The 21,651-nt window shown below is 48.2% G+C and overlaps 2 protein-coding genes across 2 annotated transcripts; one reads left to right on the plus strand and one right to left on the minus strand.

Annotated features, from left to right (window-relative positions):
- Window positions 1-3,252: 3,252 nt before the first annotated feature.
- On the plus strand, window positions 3,253-16,607 carry NUDC (nuclear distribution C, dynein complex regulator). Its single transcript, XM_016216669.2, has 9 exons — window positions 3,253-3,434; window positions 5,999-6,076; window positions 12,881-13,084; window positions 13,164-13,229; window positions 14,033-14,149; window positions 14,223-14,417; window positions 15,610-15,693; window positions 15,788-15,906; window positions 16,342-16,607. The coding sequence occupies exons 1-9, from the start codon at window positions 3,354-3,356 to the stop codon at window positions 16,391-16,393; spliced, it is 996 nt and encodes a 331-aa protein (XP_016072155.1). The 5' UTR covers window positions 3,253-3,353; the 3' UTR covers window positions 16,394-16,607.
- A 1,872-nt stretch (window positions 16,608-18,479) lies between these two features.
- KDF1 (keratinocyte differentiation factor 1) lies at window positions 18,480-21,247 on the minus strand. The gene is made up of 3 exons (XM_016219551.2): window positions 20,209-21,247; window positions 19,652-19,726; window positions 18,480-19,075 (listed from the first exon to the last, which is right to left on the minus strand). Exons 1-3 carry the CDS (start codon window positions 21,245-21,247, stop codon window positions 18,993-18,995), a joined length of 1,197 nt encoding a protein of 398 aa, XP_016075037.2. The 3' UTR covers window positions 18,480-18,992.
- Between the last annotated feature and the right edge of the window lie 404 nt (window positions 21,248-21,651).

Raw genomic sequence — 21,651 nt, forward strand, 5'->3', positions numbered from 1 at the left:
CATACACCAAAAGGTTGAGGGTTTGATCCCTGGTCAGGGCACATACAGGATGCAACTGATTGATGTTTCTCTCTCATATCAGTGTTTCTCTCTCTTTAAAAAAAAATCAATAAAAATATATCCTCAGCTGAGAATTAAAAATAATTCTTGCCCGGCTGGCAAGGCTTAGTGGTTGAGGGTCAAACCATGAACCAGGAGGTCAGAGTTTGATTCCCAGTCAGGGCACATGCCTGGGTTGTAGGCTCGATCCCCAGTATGGGGCCTGCAGGAGGCAGCTGATCAATGATGCTCATCATTGATGTTTTTATTTCTTTCTCCCTCTCCCTTCTGCTCTCTGAAATCAATAAAAACATGTAATAATAATAGTAACTCTTGAATAAAATAAAATATCTATTCAGAATTCAAATTTCAAATTGTCTCATAAAGTTGTATTTTTTATTGCAGCAAAATATACATAACATTAAATTTACTATTTTAACCATTTTTAAGTGTACAGTTCAGTGGCATTAAGAACATTCACACTGTTGTTCAACCATCACCACTATCCATCACCAGAACTTTTTCATCTTCTCAAAGCCATGTGAGATTTTTATTTTTTTTTAATCCTCACCCAAGGATATTTTTCCATTGATTTTCAGAGAGCGTGGGGGGGGGGGGGGGAGAGAGAGAGAGAGAGAGAGAGAGAGAGAGAAACATCAATGTGAGAGAGACACATCTATTGGTTGTCTCCTGCACACACCCTGACCAGGGCTGGGGATCGAGCCTGCAACCGAAGTATGTGCCCTTGGCTGGAATCGAACCTGAGACCCTGTAGTCCACAGGCCGATGCTCTAACCACTAAGCCAAACCAGCTAAGGCAAGACATATATATATTTTTAATCCTCACCTGAGGATATGTTTCACTGATTTTAGAGATGGGGGAAGGGAGGGAGAGAGAGAGAAACACCAATGCATCAGAGAAACATCAATCGGTTGCTTCCCATATGCACCCCGACTAGGGATTGAACCTGCAACCTAAGTATGTGCCCTGACCTGGAATGGAACCAGTAATCTTTTGGTGAATGGGACAATGCTCCAACCAACTGAACCACACCAGCCATGGCCATGTGAGTTTTGAGATGTCGTTTAATTATCCAAATGGAGTTGTCCAGAAGGTAGGTAGACAGATGAATCTGGAGCTCAGGAGAGGTCTAGGCCAGAGATAGCATGAGATCACCTATGGAGAAAGTGTAGAGAAGAAAAGAGAGAGCAAAGGACAGAGACTCCAACATTTACAAGCCTGGGTAGGACAGGGCACTGAGAAAGAATGTTAGCGAGTGGGAAGGAAATCTGGTAAATGCAGTGACACAGAGCTCTTAGTTTGCTAGGGCTGCCATAACAAAATACCACAGACTGAGTGACTTAAACAACAGGAATTTATTTTCTCACAGTTCTAAAGGCTAGAAGTCCAAGATCAAGGTGTTTGCTTTCTCCTGAGGCCACTCTTCTGCATGCAGAGAGCTGCCTCATGGGACCTTTCCTCTGTGGTCTCTCTTTTTTCCTACGAACACTAGTCCTATTGGACGGGAGCCCCACCCTTATGAATTCATTTAACCTTAATTACCTCTTTAACGGGCTCTATCTTTAGCCCTACCTGGTTTGGCTCTGTGATTAGAGCATCGGCCCTTGGACTATAAGGGTCCCGGGTTTGATCCCAACCTAAGGGCACCTACCTGGGTTGCAGGCTTGATCCCTGGCCCAGGCGCATGATGGGAAGCAACCAATCGATGTCTCTCTTCTCACATCAATGTTTCTCTCTCTCTCTCCCTTCCACTCTCTGAATCCCCAAAAAGCAATGGAAAAAAATATCCTTGGGTGAGGATTAAAAAAAGTAAAACAAAGAGACCTGTCTCTGAAAACAGTCGTATTGGGGCCTCAATGTATGAATTGGGGGGAACACAATTTTGTCCAAAGCCTTAAGGAAAAAAGTGTTTCCAAAAGGAAGAAGGGGTAAACTGTATCAAAAGCAGCTGAAAAGATAAAATAGTGGTCCACTGGCATGGCATGTATGGAGGTCATGGCAACCTTGGTCAGAGGCTTTTAAGAAAAGACTGATTGTCCAGGCGTAGCTCAGCGCTTGAGCATCAACGTAGGATCCAGGAGGTTGAGGTTCAATTCCAGGTCAGGGCACATGCACAGGTTGCCCCCAGGAGGGGGCATGCAGGAGACAGCAGATCAATGACTCTCTCATCCTTGATGTTTCTCTCTCTCTCTGAAATCAATAAAGATATATTAAAAAAAAAAAAAAAGACTGATTAAACTGAGGAGAGGTGGAAGGTGAAGGAAAGGAAGTGGAATGGAGAAACAAACAGCAGTCTTTTCAAGTTTTGCAGTTTCTCTGTGAATTAGAACTGAAAATTGGGGAAAATTGGGGTGGTAGGAGGAGAAAGTGTATCACATAATAAAAAGGTGACATTAAAACACATTTGTAAGTTGAAGGGAATGATCCAGAAGAAATAAATTTGTGACAGGAGATTAAAGAAAGGATAATAAGGGTAGAATCCCTGAAAGACTAAGATGATGAAATTCATCGCAAAGTGGAGACGTTCAGCTTAGATGGCTGGGACCCTGTCCCCCACCTTAACAGGAATGAAGGTGGAATACAGCACTCATTACGTAATTTGCAAGGCCCAGCGCAAAATGAAAATGTGAGTTTTTTTGTTAAAAAATTATTAAGAATTTCAGAACTGCAACAGAAGAGCATTAAACCAAGCACAGAGCCCTTTTAAGCCCGGGGCCAGTGCTTGAACATTGTGCAAGCCCATTAAGTCTGGTGAAGTTTATAAGGATGATGGAGGTAGGTTGGACGTTGGGCAGGTCCCTTTTCCTTTCCGGGAGGCCAGAAGAGTTGAATGACACTTTCAGCTCCACCATTCTACAAACTGGGAGGTCACTTTCGAGGCCGGTAAGTGGTTTATCCCTTTTTAACTTCCAACACCTCCCTCCCCCACTTCTAACTCAGGGATTTCTGGAAGGCTCCAAAGCGTCTGGTGACCATAGCAACTCACTCCAAACTCCCGGGCCCTTGGTTCCGCCCTCTGCTTCCTGGGCGCGCTCGTTGGTTGGCTCAGCAAGTCAGCCAATGGTCGGCGAAGCGGGCTGTTCGCCGCGCGCTCAATGGCCGCTTGCCTAGAGGAAGGCGGGAAGAGAGGGCGAGCGGGCGGGCCAGAGCGGCGGGACGCGTGCGTGTTTCCGGCTCCGCTGCGGAAGGCTGAGGGCTGGAGTCGTTGGGTCGGACGCGATAGAAGGAGCAGGGAGAACGTGGGACGCCAGTGCGGAGCTCGGATTTCGGAGCGTGGCTAGCGGTCTGCGCGATGGGCGGAGAGCAGGAGGAGGAGCGTTTCGACGGCATGTTGCTGGCCATGGCGCAGCAGCATGAAGGCGGCGTCCAGGAGGTAACGGCCCGCGCGGCGTCGGCCGGGCCTGGTTTAGCGGCGCCCACCCACCTCGACGGCCCTAGCCAGGCTCCCTCCGCGCTTTTCTGCCTTCAAGGGCGGAGGTCCACGCTTGGGCTTCCTGGGTTTCAGGGATCCCCCCACATTCTCACCGCGCCCCAGCTTCCGGTCTCCCTGCCTCACGTTTTGCCCCCTTCATAGCAGTCCTGGGCCCCGGCGCCACTTAGTAGTTTCTATTTTAGCAACTCCGGCGTCCGTGAACCTGCCCCTGGGAAACCCCCAGAGCCGCGGGATCCACCTCCATCCCCCGCCCCTTAATCTCTCTCACACATTCTTCGGGCCTCGTTTCCTCTCGAATGGCCGCCTGCAAAGATCATCGCTTAGGAAGAACCATCCCAGACATTGGGATTTGCAGCTACCGACTTGAAGCTAGCCGAGGATTGTGTGTGGGGTGGGATTTGGTGGTCGGGGTGGTGGTAGCACGTGTTGTTTTTTTAGGCCTTGAATGGGGAATTAAAGGCCTGAATTCACAAGTGATTTCCACCACTCCCAGTTGGGACCTTTACACGTCTCCAAGGCTCAATTTCTTTGTCTTTGAAAAAGAGTTGCGAATCCCTATTTTGTGCATCTTTGTAGGAGAGTAGTGGCTTGAAGTGGACAGTGAGTACTAATCAGTAATCAGGTTTGTTTATTGAACAAGTATTTTTCAGACTCGAACAAAAGCCTGTCTTTGGCCTGATGGAGCTTGCAAGAGCTTTTCAAAAGTATAATTCATGCATAGTGACCACACACAATAACACGTAGTGCATGAACAATATGGACCAACTAGTATTGATTCTGGAATTGGTTTTTTTGGACCACAAACATGGAAAGTTAGAGGTGGAAAAGCCCATTAAGATTAGTCCAGAACTCTGTTTTGTAAAGAGACCAAGGGAACTTGCTCAAGATAATCCAAGAGGTTCCTGACCTAGACGGAACCAGACCCCTTAGGCCTGGGTGCTTTCTACAATTCATTGCTGATTCTGTCTCACTGGGACACGATTTCATTGAGCTTTCTAGTCCCATCTTTCACCCAGGTGCTTGTGGTAAGCCCTTTGAGGTGGGAAGAGAGCTACTAATTTGCAAATATGAAAAGGTTCTCTCCTTCTTCCCCCTTACGTTGTTAACAAAAAACTGAATTTGGGAACGATTTCTTAATGAATTTAAAGTGTCTAGAAGCAGGAATTAAAACTATTAATATAAGTTGTAGCATCAGATTTGGAAGAATTCATTTGAGCAAATAAAAGGGCTTATATGTGCTAACCCTAGGTCATCACTAGATCTTTCATTTAGCAAAAGTTTTATTGAGCATGTACTCTGAGCCAGATTTGGTGCCAGGCATTGGGGACGTAGACAGAATAAACCATGGTTCATGGTTCCTATTTGTGAGTTTACTCTGGCAGGAGGGCTCTTGCTCTGGGCCAGACATTGCTAAGGCCCTCACCTCCAACATCTCATTTGATCCTTACAAGGTACCTAGAAATAGGCCCTGCTGCTATTTCTGTTTCACAGAGCTAAGAAACTTCCCCAAGGTTACAGACCTAATATATATCAGTCTGATACTCAAACCCATGCTTTTACTTGGCTATACTGGTGCCCCAGCCAGTTAGTTGGTCTTTCCTTCTTTGAAGTGGCTTCATTTCCTCCCCTTTTTCAGGCTCTGCCCTAGTAACTCAGCCATTGCCACTCTAATTGGGCTTTTCACTGTCTGGAGAGGAAAGCATTGTTTTATTTTTTGGGGAGTAAATCTCTTCAACGTTTGGTTTAATTGAAGACAGATTTTGCTGGGTACTGATATCTGCTTCTGCGTTCAGTCTGTTGCAATGTCACATGCCGTGTAGCCTCTGGAAAACACTGTATATACACTTGTGAGGGAATGAGATGAAAAAAGCAAATTGATGTCTCTCTGGGTCCTCGGATATCCTGACCACATCTTGAGGACTGCTGCTTTATAACAAGACCTGTTTATTTCTTGCGTAAAACTTACACCCATCTGCAATTAAATTGCTTACTTGTCCGATTCCCGTTTATTGACTGTCTCCTTGATTTTTTCTTTTTTTAAATTATATTTTTTTCTTTTAAATTTTTTATTGAAATCATTGGGGTGGCATTGGTTAATAAAATTTTATAGGTTTCAAGTGTACAATTCTATAATACATCATTTGTATATTGTATTGTGTGTTCACCATCCAAAGTCAAGTCTCCAGGCTTTTTAAGCCCTGTATGCAGGAGTCCTCCCAATGATCCTTGGGCTGCTTCTAGGGCCACAAGGAATGTGAAACATGCATACATATACACATGAGAAATCAGAAATCTGCCTTTCAGGTGATACAGGTAAGGTTGAGTTAGGCTTTCTGGCAGAAGTGACTAAGGTCAGGCCTATTTGGGAGGATGTGTCCGTTGAGAGGCTCAGGTGAAGCAGTCAAGCCCCAAGTTCCCATGTAGACTAAGGAAGTTGACTTCTGTGCATTTGTGGGCCTCACAATAGGGCATCTCTATAGCTCCAGTCTTCTTCTGTCTTTCAGCTTGTGAACACTTTCTTCAGCTTCCTTCGACGCAAAACAGACTTTTTCATTGGAGGAGAAGAGGGGATGGCAGAGAAGGTGAGTATTGGGAGCTGCTATCACTTTGGTAGCTCTGTTTCTTCAGAAGAAAAGCTCATCTGGCCCTCCATCATAATAACTTCAGCAGAAGTAAAATGCCAACTGCAAAGTGTAAGGGAAGGGAAGCAAGCTGTCATTGAAGCCCCTCTTCCTGCCAGGTGCTTAAGCTGCCCTATTTCCCATGATCCTTTAGCAGTTCCAAAGGGATAGGTGTTACTGTCCTCACTTTACAAATGAGGAAATTGGCTCTGGGGTGTTTGGCACTTTATTCAAAGTCTTGAGCTGAGTTGTGGGAGAACCAGGGTTGGAACCAGAGTCTGTTGTAAAACTACCTTCTGCCCCTGACACCATGCTTCCTAGTTCCTTTTCCACTATGTAGGTTTTATCTAATTACCTTGCTGGGAGATGAAAGTGGGCAAATGTTAGAAACAGCCTAGAAGACAGAAATACAGGAAAACTCAAAGCCAACCAGTCTTTGTCTTCCTAGTGATTGCAACCCAAAGTTGGTACTGTGATAGTATTTTTTTTTTTTTTTAATATGTTTTTATTGATTTCAGCAAGAGGAATGGGGGGAGAGAGATAGAAACATCAATGATGAGAGCGTCATTGATAAGCCACCTCTTGCATGCCCCCTACTGGGGATAGAGCCTGCAACCTGGGCATGTGCCCTGACTGGGAATCAAACCTCGATATCCTGGATCATAGGTTGATGCTCAACTGCTGAGCCACGCTGGCTGGGCTGTAATTGTATTTTGTGATATAGGTTCTAAGACCTTGAACTTCCTTATGAGTCTTAGGTTGTAATTACTTTTTTTTTTTTTAAACAAACAAAAGTTTATTTAGATAGTCACAGGTAGAAGTGAGCTAGTTGAGCTGTGTAGGCTCAGGAAACAGGTTACAGAGGCATAAGAAGGGCCCTTGGAGCTTAGGAGAAAGAAAGGCAGCCCTGGCTGGTGTGGCTCACTTGGTTTGAGCGTTCTCCTGTGCACTGGAAGGTCATGGGTTTGATTTACTGTTGGGGCACACACCTAGGTTGCGAGTTCAAGCCATAACCGATTCATCAATGTTTCTCGCTCTCTTTTCCTTCCTCTCTCTAAAAAAATCAATAGAAACATATCCTCGTGTGAGGATTAAAAAAAAAAAAGAAACAACAGAAGAACATACCAGGGAGAATCAAAGGGGAAAAGGTGCAGGCGTACTCCAGAGAGCCCTTGCTGTAATTACATTTTGGAGGATTGGTAAATTATGGTCACTGATCTATGATTTTTATAACCATGATTCTTTTCACTTAAACTTAAGGGACAGATTAACAAGAAGGAGACAATTTGCAAATCCTTTTCTGTGGCTTCAGGGCTCTCAGGAGCTATAAAGTGCTATAATATATCTTGATGACCTGTGGCTAGGAGTCCCACGTTCTTGGCCTGTGTGGCTTGGGTGATTTCCCACCAATTTGTTGGTCTTGTCAATCTTCACATCTGTAAAATGGAAGAAGGTGGAATCTGATCTATAGGACCCCTATTGTCTCATTCTTTTGTATTAGCACTAGTACCTCCCTTTTTTTCTGTGGGCCGGACTACCTTATGGGCAGTCGTTCATTTGTTCAGTGAATATTTATTAAATTTTTCTCAATGAATATTTGTATTTTTGATAATACTTTATTAAAATTTATTGAGGTGACAGTTTTACTATGAACATACAGGTTTCAGGTGTGGGTTTCTATGTTATAAGGTCTGTATATTACTCTGTGTGCCCACCACCCAAAGTCATATCTTCTCCCATCACCATTTTTTTGTTTGTTTGTTTAAAATATTACAGATGTCACTTTTTCTCCCCAATGACCCATTCCACCCCCTTCCCTGTCCCTCTCCACACCATTGTCCGTGTCCTTGGGTTGTGCACATATGCATATAAATTCTTTGGTTAGTCTCTCCCCCTCCACCCACCAGCCCTCCTCTATCCTTCTGACATTCGTCAGTCTGATCTATGCTTCCATGTCATTGAATCTATTCTGTTCATCAGTTTATTAAGTTTTTTAGATTCCACATGTAAGCGAGATCATGTGATGCTTGTCTTTCTCTGCCTGGCTTATTTCACTTAGCATAATTTTCTCCAGGTCCATCCATACTGTCCCAAAGGGTATGAGATCCTTCTTCTTTACAGCTGCGTAGTATTCCATGGTGTGAATGTCCCACAGCTTTTTTATCCACTCATCTACTGATGGGCACTTGGGCTGTTTCCAGATCTTAGCTATTATAAATTGCGCTGCTATGAACATAAAGGCTCATATATTCTTTCTGATTAGTGTTTCAGGATTCTTAGGATATGTTCCTAGAAGTGGAATCACTGGGTCAAAAGGCAGCTCCATTTTTAATTTTTTGAGGAACCTCCATACTGTTTTCCATCATCACCATGTATTAAGACCCCCTTCACTCCTCACCCTCCCACCCCTTTCCCTCTGACAACCACCACACTGCTGTTTGTGTCCATAAGTTTCAGTTTTATATCCTGCATGTGAGTGAAACCATCTGGCTCTTATCAATGAGTATTTATTGAACACTTAACACTGCCTGTGTTAGATACTATGCCAAACCCTTCAGGATTACAGAGGTGAATATAGACATGGTATTTGTTTTAATGGATCTCACAGTTTAGCCTCCCCCCCTCCAAAAAAAGAAAGGAAAATGAAGAAGTGGGTGTTAGGGCAGAAGTTCTGGGCAAATAAAGTCGGTATTAGCCTAGGCTGGGGCCTTAGGAAGACTTTGTGAGGAAATGAGGCATGAGTCAAGAAGGAAGAGGGAGATGGGAGATAGATGATTAATATTACGAAGCTTCAGAGGTATCCGGGTGATGATAGCTGCCATATATTGGCTTCTGCACGTCCCCTCTTAGACCTTGTTGTGCTCCGTGACTCTTCGTTACCTTAGGGCTAGCTCTTTCCCAGGAGGTTGGTCAGACTCTTAGGCAGGCAGAAACCTGTCCAGCCTTCACACCGAGTCTCCGGTTGTAACACAGTAACTCCTTTGTGTTGAGTACCTACTATGGTGCAGGTCCACCAGGTACATCATCTCCAGGTGCAGTGATTAAACAGCAAAGGCTCTGGAGTTGAGCAGATGTAAGTTTGAATCCTGGTCGCTTTACTCCCCACTTAACTGTGTGGCATTTGCTGAATCACTGTCTTTCTGAGCCTCATTTTTCTTACATGCAAACAGGGATAATCTTCACCTCATAGGGCTGTTATGAGGATAAAAAAGTAATGTGGCTCAGCTGGCGTGGCTCAGTGATTGAGCATTGACCCAGGAACCAAAAGGTCACCAGTGAAGCAGAAAAGAGAACCTAGAAAAAGTCTAGCATATATGAGGTTTCATATGTGTCTAATATGATAATTCAGCTTCGTAGGCAAAGGATGATTTAATAAGTCGTGCTGCTACAAGTGGCTATTTGTAAAAAACCAAAATTTTCCATCTGTTTAACTCCTATGTAATAGTAAATTGCAGATCAAGCAGAGTCTTGTTAGGAAGGCCTTGCAAGTAGAAACCTGGAAGCTGTGGAAGAAGAGGTAGCCGCTTGCCTCTTCAAAGATTGAAAACTTTTGTGTTTCAGAAGAGATGTTGACTTATAAAGTCAATGGAAATACAGTAGGTTTGGAAAAATACAACGCAGAGAACAGGTAAAATTTAATACCTGATTTATTATGCAGGAACTCTTGTAAATTGACAAGAAAAGGATAAACAAAAATGGGCAGTTACAAGAAGAGCACATCTAAAGAGCATTTGAATAGATGCTCAGATTCACAAGTAGTCAAGGAAATGTTAAAGAAACACATGCGCTGTTCTTCCTGTCAACAAAATTTTTCTAAAAAATTGCTTACAAGGATGTGGAAAACAGCTGCTCTTTGGACATTGCTGGTAAAAAGTGAATTATATATAGCTTATTAAAAACTTTATTATAAAAGATGCTCAACATCCCCAGTTATCAGGGAAATGCAAATAAAACCCATAAGATACCACCTCACACCCATTTGGATGGCTTCTATAAAAAAAAAATCCAGGTGATGGTGAGGATGTGGAGGAATGCAACTCTGTGCACTGTAGGTGGGAATGTAAAATGGTATAGCTGCTGTGAAAACAGTATGGAGTTTTCCTAAAAAAAATTAAACTCGAACTACTATATGATCCAGCAATCTTCTGGGTATTAAAAGCAGGATTTTGAAGAGAGTTTGTGCACCCATGTTCGTAGCAGAACTATTCACAATAGCCACCAGGTGGAAGCAACCCAAGTGGCCATTGACAGATGAATGGATAAACAAAATGTCACATATATATGTAATGGAATATTATTCAACCTTTTAAAGGAAGACAAGCACACAGAAGAACATATATTGTAAAATTCCACTTACATAAAGTTCTAGAACAGGAGTGTGTCATCTCCCTGCCCACAAAAGTTCAGGACCTCAACCTTTGGATTAGGTTTAAATATCTGTGTCTTCCCTCACTAGACTGGTGGAAACCACTCTTTACCAGCCTAGGTCAGGAAAAGCCTGTGTTCAGGTACCCCCACTGAGCAGTCTGAGGCCTTCTAGAGCTAACTCAGCCTTCCTCACCTGTCCCTCACTTTCCTGGGCTGTGGTTCCCAAAGATGTGTCCAGTGACAGAGCTTCACTGTGACAGCCTGCCAGTTGGCATCTCTGAATAGGCTCTACTCCAGGGGTCTCTGCTTGGGGCTGGGCCTGGGTAAAGCTGGTGGGAGGAGATGGGAGGCGGAGTCAGGCTGCTGTGATTGGCCTTGACTCTGCCCTGTGGTTCAGCTCTGTCCTCACCTAACCTCCAGGAGCTAGGAAGGAACAGGACGGATGGGATGTAACATGATTCACTGAAGCTGGGAGAGGGGAGGACCCTGTTCCCGCCTACCCTTGGCCACTGGTTAGCAAGTGGCTTGAGTTCAAGGTCTCCCCGATTAGGGACTTGGGACCAAGGCCCTGTGGTGGAACAGCCTCCACTGGCGTAACTGTCTCATGACTGATTGTAGTAACAGCAGAATGGCCTTCAGGTGGCTCATTTCTCTCTCGCACACCCCATTTTGTTAACCCAGTTGGTTTAGGGGGGGTTTCAGTGCCCTTTTAACTTTACTACAGTATAGGTTGGGGATTTGGGGGTGGCAGGAGAAACTGGCATTAAATGAATGATAAGTCACAGGGCATTTGGCGGAACCTTCGGTCAGAAGCCCATGGGTGACTTCGGTGACCCTGAGTACCTTGTGAGCCTCTCAGCTTTTGCAGATCCCTTCCTCCCTCCATCTTGGGCTCAGAGATTCTTGAAAGATGGTTTCTTGACCACTGATCACATGGTGGGTGCCCTGGAAGGCCTCCAGGTGTGTGGGTCAACATAGAGTTGGGTTTCCTAAGTTTGATACATTTCTGGGCCTGCTGAAGATGAAGAGGTGAAACTCAAGAGACACTTGAGCTGATCCTGTAGGATGAGTAGGAGTTTGCCAGGAGACCTGGGAGTAGGAACAAGGACATTCTAGGCAAAGAACAGCTTATGCTGGACTACTTTTAGAATAAAATAGAAGCACAGAGAGAGCTGACCTCCAGGGTCACATATGTAGAAGGAATAGACTAGGAACTCAAATCTAGATGTGATTCTCTAGTGTGTATGAGAATTAGCCAGGAAGGCTTATTAAAAATACAGGTTGCTGGGCCATGCCCCCAGAATTTCTGATTCAGTAAGTCTGGAGTGAGGCCTGAGATTTAGCATTTCTAACAAATTCTCGGTGGTGCTGATACTGCAGGTTGAGGGAACCATACTTTGATAGATAGTAGTATAACAGTGAGGTGGAACCATCACTTCCATTGTGTTTTTATTGCAGGAGAGGTACTTCTCCCCAGCCCCCAAAGCTGACATTAGATTAGCCTCGTCCAGGCAAGCTATGATGTGCAAGGACTGTGCCAGGCTCTAGATGAGCGTCCATCATATTTGATCCTCATGACAGGTGACGAAACAGGCTTAGAGAATGTCAAAGTTGTTTCCTTGTCTAAGGCCATACCACACAGACAGACAGTGACAGTTGGCAATAGTATTGGGGTAGCTCTTAGGGGGCAGGGAGGCCAGCTAGCAGTAGGATGTGGGTTAGAAACATCCTAGGAAGGAATAGTGGGAGAGAAAGGATTTAATGTTGATAGCTTGCAGGCTGAGGAGAGGAAGATGCTCCATTTCCCTGAGGAAAGCTCTCTGATTTCCTGCTAATGTGGCAGTCCTGAGTGTGGTGCTGAGTGCTGCACAGCTGGGGCTGTTTTCCTGGAGACAGGTACACACGGGTAAGAGAGATCAGTTAGAGTGAGTAGGTCTGTGGGCCAGAGCTCAGGAAAGTCTTCTTAGAGGGGTTTAGTCTGGAGTTCTGATAGCTTCACTGTTTAGTGAAGGACTGTCAGGGCACTTATAATTTGGTCTGCACAACAATCCTATCAGGTGGGTTTCATCCTCACCAGTGAGGATTTTGAGCTCTTATAGGTGAAGTAACTTGCCAAAAATACAATAGCTAGTGTGTGACAAAGCCTGGATTAGAACTATAGTTGTCTAACTTCAGTGTCCATACTCTTAGTAGACTATTTTTTTTAAAGTAGCCACTGTGTTTTGAGCCAGCTACTTGCAGGTATTCTCATTACAGCTCTATCAGATATGTCTGTATTATCCCCATTTCGTAGATGAGGAAACTGAGATTCTAAGTGCCTTGCCCAGCAGATGGGACTGTGTCCTTGGGACAGTGCCCCTTACCTTGATGGCTCATTGCCTTCACTTCCTTCCCCAGCTCATCACACAGACTTTCAACCACCACAACCAGCTGGCACAGAAGGCCCGGCGGGAGAAGAGAGCTCGGCAGGAGACTGAGCGGCGGGAGAAGGCAGAGCGGGCAGCTAGGCTGGCCAAGGAGGCCAAGTCAGAGAGCTCTGGGCCCCAGATCAAGGAGCTGACTGATGAGGAGGCAGAGAGGCTGCAGCTAGAGATTGATCAGGTAAGTGGGCTCCCCTCCCCTGCCCCTTTGGCACTAGAAGAGGGGGCTGTCTTGCCAACTGCTTTGCCCTTTGCCATAGAAAAAGGATGCAGAGAATCATGAGGCCCAGCTCAAGAATGGCAGCCTTGGCTCACCAGAGAAGCAGGTGAGATGGACTGGGGATGCTTGGGACTAGCTGGGGCCGGGAACTTCTGTGGACTCTATAGCCTTGCCCTCCCCTCCCATCCTTCCCTCAGCTTTGGGATCCTCCCCATACTAAAAGATCTTACTCAGAGATGTTGGACCAAAGGATCTGTGTTTAAAACACCCAAAACCTACTGGCCTTAAGCCTTGGCAAGAAAGTCCAAAAGCCAGAGAGGGCACTGCCTGTGCAGGTACCATTTGGGTGGGCTGGGGTCTGTGGGTCCAGCCTGGCCCTTTGTGGTGGGTCACTATGACACATCGGGGAACGAGCCCCTTGGAGCTCCTCCCACTGACTCGAGTCCAGAATTCCAAACAAGTGTTGGGGCTTCATTTGGCTTTCCAGAGGTTCTGACCTGAGACTGCGGGTCTTAACCTATAGAACCAGAAAAAGGATGTTGCTCATTTGGCAGCCTGGTTTTGTTTTAGAACAACCCTACTCATGGCCACTTTGTGACCTTTTGTTTTTCTGTGCTGGGCTTTCTTCCCACCTTGGCTTGACACCCCTAGCTGGGTTCTGTGAGTCCATCTCTGACTGTCTCTGTCCCCCACCTGTGTCCTTTATCACATGGTTATAACAGTCTGAGCTTCCCTCAGACCGAGATCAGAGCCAGGTTTTACCTCTGACTCCCAGTGGGCCATGGAGTAGGCAGGGACCGGGTCACTTTCATTTTGTGGCTGAATGTCCAGTGCCAGCCCTGGGCCTGGCCCAGAGGGTTTTCGTCTTTGTCTGTCAAGTAAGTGGCTGAGCACTCTGCCTGTGAGCAGGAGGCTGAGGAGGCCGAGGAGGAGGACGAGAAGGACAAAGGGAAGCTGAAGCCCAACCTCGGCAATGGAGCAGACTTGTCCAGTTACCGCTGGACCCAGACCCTGTCGGAGCTGGATGTGAGTGGCAGGCCCAGGGCGGAGGCGAGGGAGCCAGCCTGGGGCCCCTCCTGACCATCCCTGTCCCATGCAGCTGGCAGTGCCCTTCCGTGTGAACTTCCGGCTGAAGGGGAAGGACGTGGTGGTGGACATCCAGCGGCGGCACCTTCGGGTGGGGCTCAAGGGGCAGCCTGCGATCATTGACGGGGAGCTCTACAACGAGGTGAAGGTGGAGGAGAGCTCCTGGCTCATTGAGGACGGCAAGGTGGTGACGGTGCATCTGGAGAAGGTGTGAGAGGCTCACCCTCCCGGCCTGCGTCTTGAAGAAAGAGGGAAGGGTTTCTGCTTATTCTGTTGGGGACCTGGTGGACATATTTTATTTAATCCCACAAGATTTAGAGTAGGTCCCATCTTATTTTTTATTCTGGTTTGAAAGAACTTAATATATATAAACAAATACAGAAAAGTAAACATAGCAACAAAACAATATTGCTTGTTAGATAGCAATTTTAAAGACACTTCAGCAAGTAGTTCTTTATATCTAAGAGGCTATCTCTGCATTAAAGTTGACCTTCCTATGGAATAACTTCACAGTCCCTGAGATTTTAAGCCACGAAAACAAGATTCATGCTGGCAAAGCAACTTGCAAACACTTCCTGCCCATTCTCACAATTAGTCTACTTTAAACTTGTAAAGAGATTTTTCCAAAAGAGAAAGACAGTGCACTTAGTGAGGAGATGGCTGGGGCATCTGTCCCATTTTAGAGTCAGGAAAAAGGGTAGCTCTTAGATTCCTAGGCTCTTACATGTAGGAAAGGGTGGGGTCAGGATCGAAACAGTCTTAACCAAATCTTCACCTTTGTGTTAGGTTCATGCACGCATTCAGCTTAACAAGTACTTGAACACCTATTATGTGCCAGGGACTGTTCTATATTTGGGAGTGAGGAGTGAACAAAATGTAGAAAACTGCCTTCAGGAAGCCTACATTCTCACCTTCCCTCAAAGAGAGATAGGAACAGGCACCAGCAAATAAACCTGGTCTCTGTAAAGTGCCAGGAGTCCAAGGAGAGCTGCCCATGGCACGGAAAGCCTCTCTCAGTCTACCTGACTGGCCATGGCTGCTTCTGTCACCCCTCCATGCCTTTGCACTTGCTTTTCCTCTCAGCTGGAATGTCCTTCCATGCTTTTTTAGTCTGGTATACTTGCTTGTCCCAGCTGCATGTCACTGTAACTCCTCTCCCTTCACCCTGGGTGTTTTATTCTTTCCCTTATTCTGATTTGTGACTGTTCAGATCAGTCTCCCCAGCCACTATGGAGGGCAGAGGTTTCGCTCCTCTATATCTCAGGTCCCACCATAGGCCTGCTTGGGTTCCAGGTGTAGGATGCTGGTGGGAGAGAGTTTGGTTTCTGGGAGGGCTGGTGGGTGGTTTCTGGGGTACAGAGTGAGCTACCTCCTACCCCCCAGTGGTCTCTTCCTCACAGATCAACAAGATGGAGTGGTGGAGCCGCTTGGTGTCTAGTGACCCTGAGATCAATACCAAGAAGATCAACCCTGAGAACTCCAAGGTGAGTCCTGGCTGGTTGGGGGAGCTTCGGCTGGGAGATGAGAGGCCCAGGTGGCCCCAGAACTTCACCTGTCCCTGTTCCTGCCTGCCCGCAGCTTTCAGACCTGGACAGTGAGACACGCAGCATGGTGGAAAAGATGATGTATGACCAGAGACAGAAGTCCATGGGGCTGCCCACCTCAGATGAGCAGAAGAAACAGGAAATTCTGAAAAAGTGAGCAGTTCAGAGCTGGGGGTTTGGGGATGTTGGGGGACTTGGAACTGGGTGACAGCTGCAAGTGGGTCACTGAGCAGGACACAGGAGCTGCCCTGCCCCTTCCAGAATGAGCCAGCCAAGTTTATGGCTTTATAGCCTCAGTTTGCCAACCCTAATCACTTGCTGAGGTAATCTTGAGGGCAAGGACACCTGAACATAGGAAGGAAGGTGATAGGGGGTCATTGCCATCTACAGGCAAACAGTGCCAATATTGGCACCTCAGCTTCCAGCCTCAGGCTCAAATGGGCCTCAGAGACCCTGGGGCCCCACCCCCTGCCTAGCCTGACTCCAGGTTGCTCAGGGTTCTAAAGAGATTAGACCTCACATGGGAGAAAGTGACTAACTGGGGGAGAGGGACAGCCTGTTTCATTGTCTTCCTATTTCCCTTCCCAGGTTCATGGATCAGCATCCGGAGATGGATTTTTCTAAGGCCAAATTCAACTAGTCCATTTTCCTCCCCAAACTCTTGGGGCTGAACCTTCAGCCATCCACCTTCCTTTCTTGCCCTCTCCTGGGACTTGACAGTCTCAGAGCTGAGGCAGGCATGGGACTGGCCCAGGCACAGAGATCCCAGGGCACCATGGGAGAAGGACTGGGGCCTTTGGGGGTCTTATGTTCCCCAATTGGCATACTGTTACACATTAAAACTATTCACCCAATTCCACCTGTGTCTTCTCTTCCCTTTAGCCTTTATCCTGGGGACAGGCCTCATGGCTGCTATAGGGAGCTGGGGGCTTGGCTTCTAGCTGATTTTGCCATGTGATCTAGGGCAAGTCCTTACCCTTCTCTGGGGCTCAGTTTCTCGTTAAAGGGAAGATTAAAACAAGACTTTCAGTTTGTGTGTGATTCTGAGCAAAGGTGAGTTTTTCTGGCTACAGGGACCAGAACATATGTCTGATTCTCATAGGGGCCCATGACTCAGCAGAGTTTAAGACCAGGGACTTGATTCCACTTTCATCTGTAAGACAACTTCCCACTGCCATGGTTCTGTCCTCCAGCCCTGGATCAAGTGTTTCTGAAACTACGCACTTGCTTTCCAGTAGCTGAGAGCCACAAAGGTTGGGGGGACTGCCCTGGGCTCAGGTCTGCTCTATGTGTGGTACAGACACCTGGCCTGGAGGACAGGGTAAAGTCCAGTGGGGCCCTATTGTTTGTGTCTCTGACCTGGACCTCTGCAGATGTCAGGACTTCTCAGCTACCAAGGCAGTGCCAGGCCTGGAGAGATGCTCTCCTCTACCCAAATCCAGTCCCTGGAGCTGACCCTAATCCACTCTGGCCAGAGAATAGAGGTCCCTGATTGTAGGCCGCCACAGAAGTTATGGTTACAGCAGGAGTGTCTAGGTTGACTTGCCCAGAGTGCTGTGCTTTGTGGGTGACGGTAACCCCTGAATTTCTGGAACATAGCACATCCTTTAGATATTTCAGAATAGCTTGTTAAAGATGTCAAGAGGCTGTGTAGTACCTAGCTTTGTCTGTTTCCAAACTTGATAAACCCTTTTTTCCTGAGGAAACCAGTAGTGGTTCCCAAGGCTGTGTTCAGAAAAGTGTCCTCTAGGGCCAAGGCTAGGGTGGAGGGATTGCTGAATCACTCCTCCTATGTCCCGTGATATCCCTGGGCTCCAGTGTCCTGTGATCATTTTCAGTCTTGGGAAGCCTTAACCTGAATGAAACAGCTTAAGGAAAGGAGCCAGTTTTATCACTGGTACTGGGCCCTGTGATCATAATCCCAAGGGACCATCCTGTCTGATAGGAAATTGGATAGACAAGTACAGTTTGTCTAGTCCCTTTCCAAAGGATGCCACAAGGACAATAAGGTCTATGGGGGCTGTAGGTGAGGCAGAGGAGGTCCTGGACACCTAGTTTGTTCAATCAACTAGCCTGGTTGGCCTGTTGAGACACTTCTGTGTGAATAGCTAAGTAGGGTCCTTCTGAACCCAGCTGGTCTGGAACCTGCTTCTGCCCCACACAGGTCAGCTTGCCAGCTTGGGGGCAGAATTGCCAAGGTCAGCTTATAGGTCCAGAGCCACAGCTAACTAGCTCTGTGTCCCGTTAAATTTCTTGACCCCTCTGTGAAAGAAGGACCCCACTCCAGTATTATTGGGAAGGTCAAGAAGGTAACAGTGAACCACAGTGCTCTATCAGCACCAGGGAGAAGCGAAGGGAGCAGCAGGTCTGTAGCTGGGTGGGGTCTTGGGGAAACGGCAGGGATGGCCAGAAGCAGGCCAGCCTGTAGGCAGTGAACCTGGGCAGCAGGGGCAGCCCAGACAGGCCAGCCTAGAACCTCGCAATGAGAGAAACCACATGTGAGACCTTAGGTACAGACACTGCTGGGCTCTATCTCCTGGAACTCAGTGAATCTGGGAGGTGGGCGTTAGGGCTCTATCTCCTGGAACTCAGTGAATCTGAGAGGTGGGCGTTATCGCTCCCATTTTAGCCTTCTGACTTTGACCCCACAATACTAGATGCTCTGTTTTGCTTCCTGCTCCAGGCAGCAGTCAGGCAAATGGGACAGAAAGGACAGTATCACAGTCAATTTAACAAGGTAGACATCTTTATTTCCTTTGTACTTGCAACTATGTTCACGTTAGCATGTAGGACATCAACGAAGAAACAAACTGCTCAACAGAATAAAACATGGAGTAGGCACTGCCCACAGAATTTGACAGAGGCCCTCCTGCCCCCTGACCCAGTCTATTTAAGATAAGCTGCTTTTAGCTGGCATCCTCTCCCTCTGCATGGGGAGGGGGAAGTCTGCATGACTGGTTAGGGTGGCAGGTTATAGGAGGAGAGCAGGGATTCAATCCCAGAAGATAACTCCTAAGCCTGCTTTCCATGGCCCAGGCCAGGGACAGAAAGGGACAGGTCAGGCCAGCTGGGGATCCAGGGTAATGCGGGCACCATGGCCCAGTGAAATGCACGTGGTCCAGGAACCAGTCAGCCAAGGTTGGAGTATTGCCTCCCCAAAAGGAGTCCTGGTCCCCCTCTTCATTCTGCAGGCTGTGCTTCTCTCAGAAGGGGATTGCGCCCACTGGGCCCAGTGGGGGTTAGCAGTACACCTGGAGCAGGGGTGCCCCTGAGGAGTCTGTGTCGGTGCCCTGGAAGGATGAGTCATGGCTGGCTGGGTATCCTGAGAGGGAAAAGAGGAAAAAACAGGCTGAGAGGGGAAGAAACTCATTCAGGTCCCACAGGCAGGGAGAAGCCCCCTGAGAAGGAGCAGAGTGGGACTTAAGCCTGGGTTAGTCTGATCCTGGCTGGGTGACCCACTCAGTTTCTTAACTTCTGAGCCCCCAACTTCTTCCCTGTAAAAGGGTAACAGCCCAGCTAGCTCCCAAAGACTTGTGAAGGCCAAGAAGACAGCAGCAGAAATCACACAGAGTGCCTTTCGCACCAGGCTGGATGGCCCCCTGCTTTCCACTTTCCTCCCCAGTGACCAGGGCTTAGAGGCTGGGGTCCCATCACTTTCAGCTTGCCTATTCTGGGCACCAGTCTCCTGCTGGTTCAGGGGCAGACTCCTGAATCTCTCCCAACTGAACCCTTTAAGCTAGCTGGCAGGATTGGGATGGCATCTGTAGCTGCTCAGGCTTCTTGTCCCTTTCTGATCCCATCCTCACCCACCCCAGGAGGAAGTTGGGAGAGGGGCATGTGGGGCCCCCTAGGGCAGTCCCCTCTCCTCGCCATATTCCTCATCAGGTCAGGACCAAACCTGGGGCTCCAAAAGGCCTCAGCTTCCTGGCGATGGCATCTGCAGTCGTCTCTTGGGAGATCTGCACTGTGAGTTCTAGAAAAGGAACATGAGGGGAACAGTGATCATTATTACATCTTTTCAAGTCCACTCCCCACCTCTGACCCCAGCCCAGTGAGGGCGAGGCCACTCACCGATGGGCTACAGAAAGTATTTAAAACAAAGACACACTGTGTGTGTGTGTGCGCGCACGCGCGCGCGTGCATGCGCGCACATGCTTGTGGGTATGCACAGTGGTGGGTGGTGGGTGTTTTAGTTAGGCCAGGACAGGTCAGAGGTCCAAATTCATGTGGGTTCCTGAGTCCTGTTAACCAGGCTAGGTCTGGAAGCTACTCTGGCAGGTGGTAGCAAGGGATAGAAGGAGCCTGTTAGGGGATGCAGAGGAGCTGAGAAAAAGGAGGAGCAAGAGCAGGGACTGGTTGAGGGGTGGACCCACAGTGGCCAATGACATCAGTGCTGCCCTCCCTTGGCCAGAGCCTCCTCCATTCTGCCCTTCAGCCCTATGAGGCCCCACCTACCATCCTGGCTGACCCCGGAGCCCACCATGGTCTCATGGCCGCTGTCAGGGGCAATGGCAACAGGGGCAACAGCCCGGGTTGAGCGCCCCTCTGTGGTCTGTGGGCGGGTGCGGCTCTTTCGGGTACTGATGCGAATGATGCCGCGTACCAGGCGGCCCTCAGCATCCTGCTCATCCAGGTGATAGTCCTGTGTGATGCTGCTGATAAGGTCTGAGATCTTACTGGTCTTCTCCAGGAACACAGTGTCTGACGTGCACTTGGCCAGCTCGTCAATCTGGTGTACGCTGAACAACTCTGTCAGCTTCTTGAAGATAAGCACATCAATCTCTCGGCTCGACATGGAGCCACTGCCTATCTCAGGTAGGTCCAGGTCCGACTCGTGGAAGGAGTAGTACTCCTCAGAGCCTCGGGGGCTGCTGGCAAGGGTGCTCGGCAGGCTGTGCCGCATGGGTGGAGGATTGGCCAATGGCTCCTTGCAGCAGGAGTCCGCATCAGGGGCTGGGGCAGTGGTACTGCGATAGGGGTATACAGGGATGCCTTTAAGCTTGACGTCAGGGTAGCTGAAGCTGCTACCCATGGTTGAGTTGAGCCGCTGGCCATCCCGCCGGCTGGGGGGTACACGGTCAGGACTGGGGGGCACTCCATTGTGCTCCTTGGCCCAGTTGGCTTCGGCAGCCCCATCAGGCGAGTCCCCAGTAGACAAGCAGGGGCTGCAGCCCCGAACACAGGCTCCACAGCGCTGGAGGCAATCCCAGCAGCGACGGAAGCAGAAGGCAGCCAGGCACCAGTCCCACACCCAGGGTCGCCAGAGCAGGCAGCAGGCTGGGGGCTCGGCAGCGGGCTCAGCAGAGCCGGAGATGAAGGTAAGGCTCTCAGGCCCACGGTGGCCAGGATCCTTGGGGTCTGGCTTACGAGTGCGGCGGCTCGGTGGGGGCTGAGATGGCTCATCATAGGTCTCCAAACATAGCTCTGTTGGCCGCTCCCAGGGTCCCAAGCGTGGGGGCCCAGATGATGGGCGGGGGTGTCCCGGGCGGGGCATGGCTCATTACATGGTTTGCTGCAGCCTGTGGGGAGAGGTCAGGAAGGAATCAGGGTCAGAGATTAGGGGCAAGCTCCTGTGCCTACATGAGGAGCTTTAGATTTCTGGTTTCTGAGAGGCCTGTGATATGGGCAGGCCCAAGTGTGCCCACAGATCCTCTAGTATTCCCTTCCTCCCCAAGAAGGAAGTTCTCTCTGTGGTCTAACCTATATGCCCAAATTTCCTGGGACTTCACACCCATTAGAATGACTACTATTGAAAAACACACAGAAAGTGACAAAAATAGGAAAGAATGTAGAGAACCCTTATGCACTGCTGGTGGGGATGCAGAATGGCACAGCTGCTGTGGAAAACAGTCTGGCAGTTCCTCAAAAAATTAAACATAGAATTACGATATGCTCCAA

The sequence above is a fragment of the Miniopterus natalensis genome, chromosome 9, assembly GCF_054644295.1.
Source record: "Miniopterus natalensis isolate mMinNat1 chromosome 9, mMinNat1.hap1, whole genome shotgun sequence".
Taxonomy (NCBI): domain Eukaryota; kingdom Metazoa; phylum Chordata; class Mammalia; order Chiroptera; family Miniopteridae; genus Miniopterus; species Miniopterus natalensis.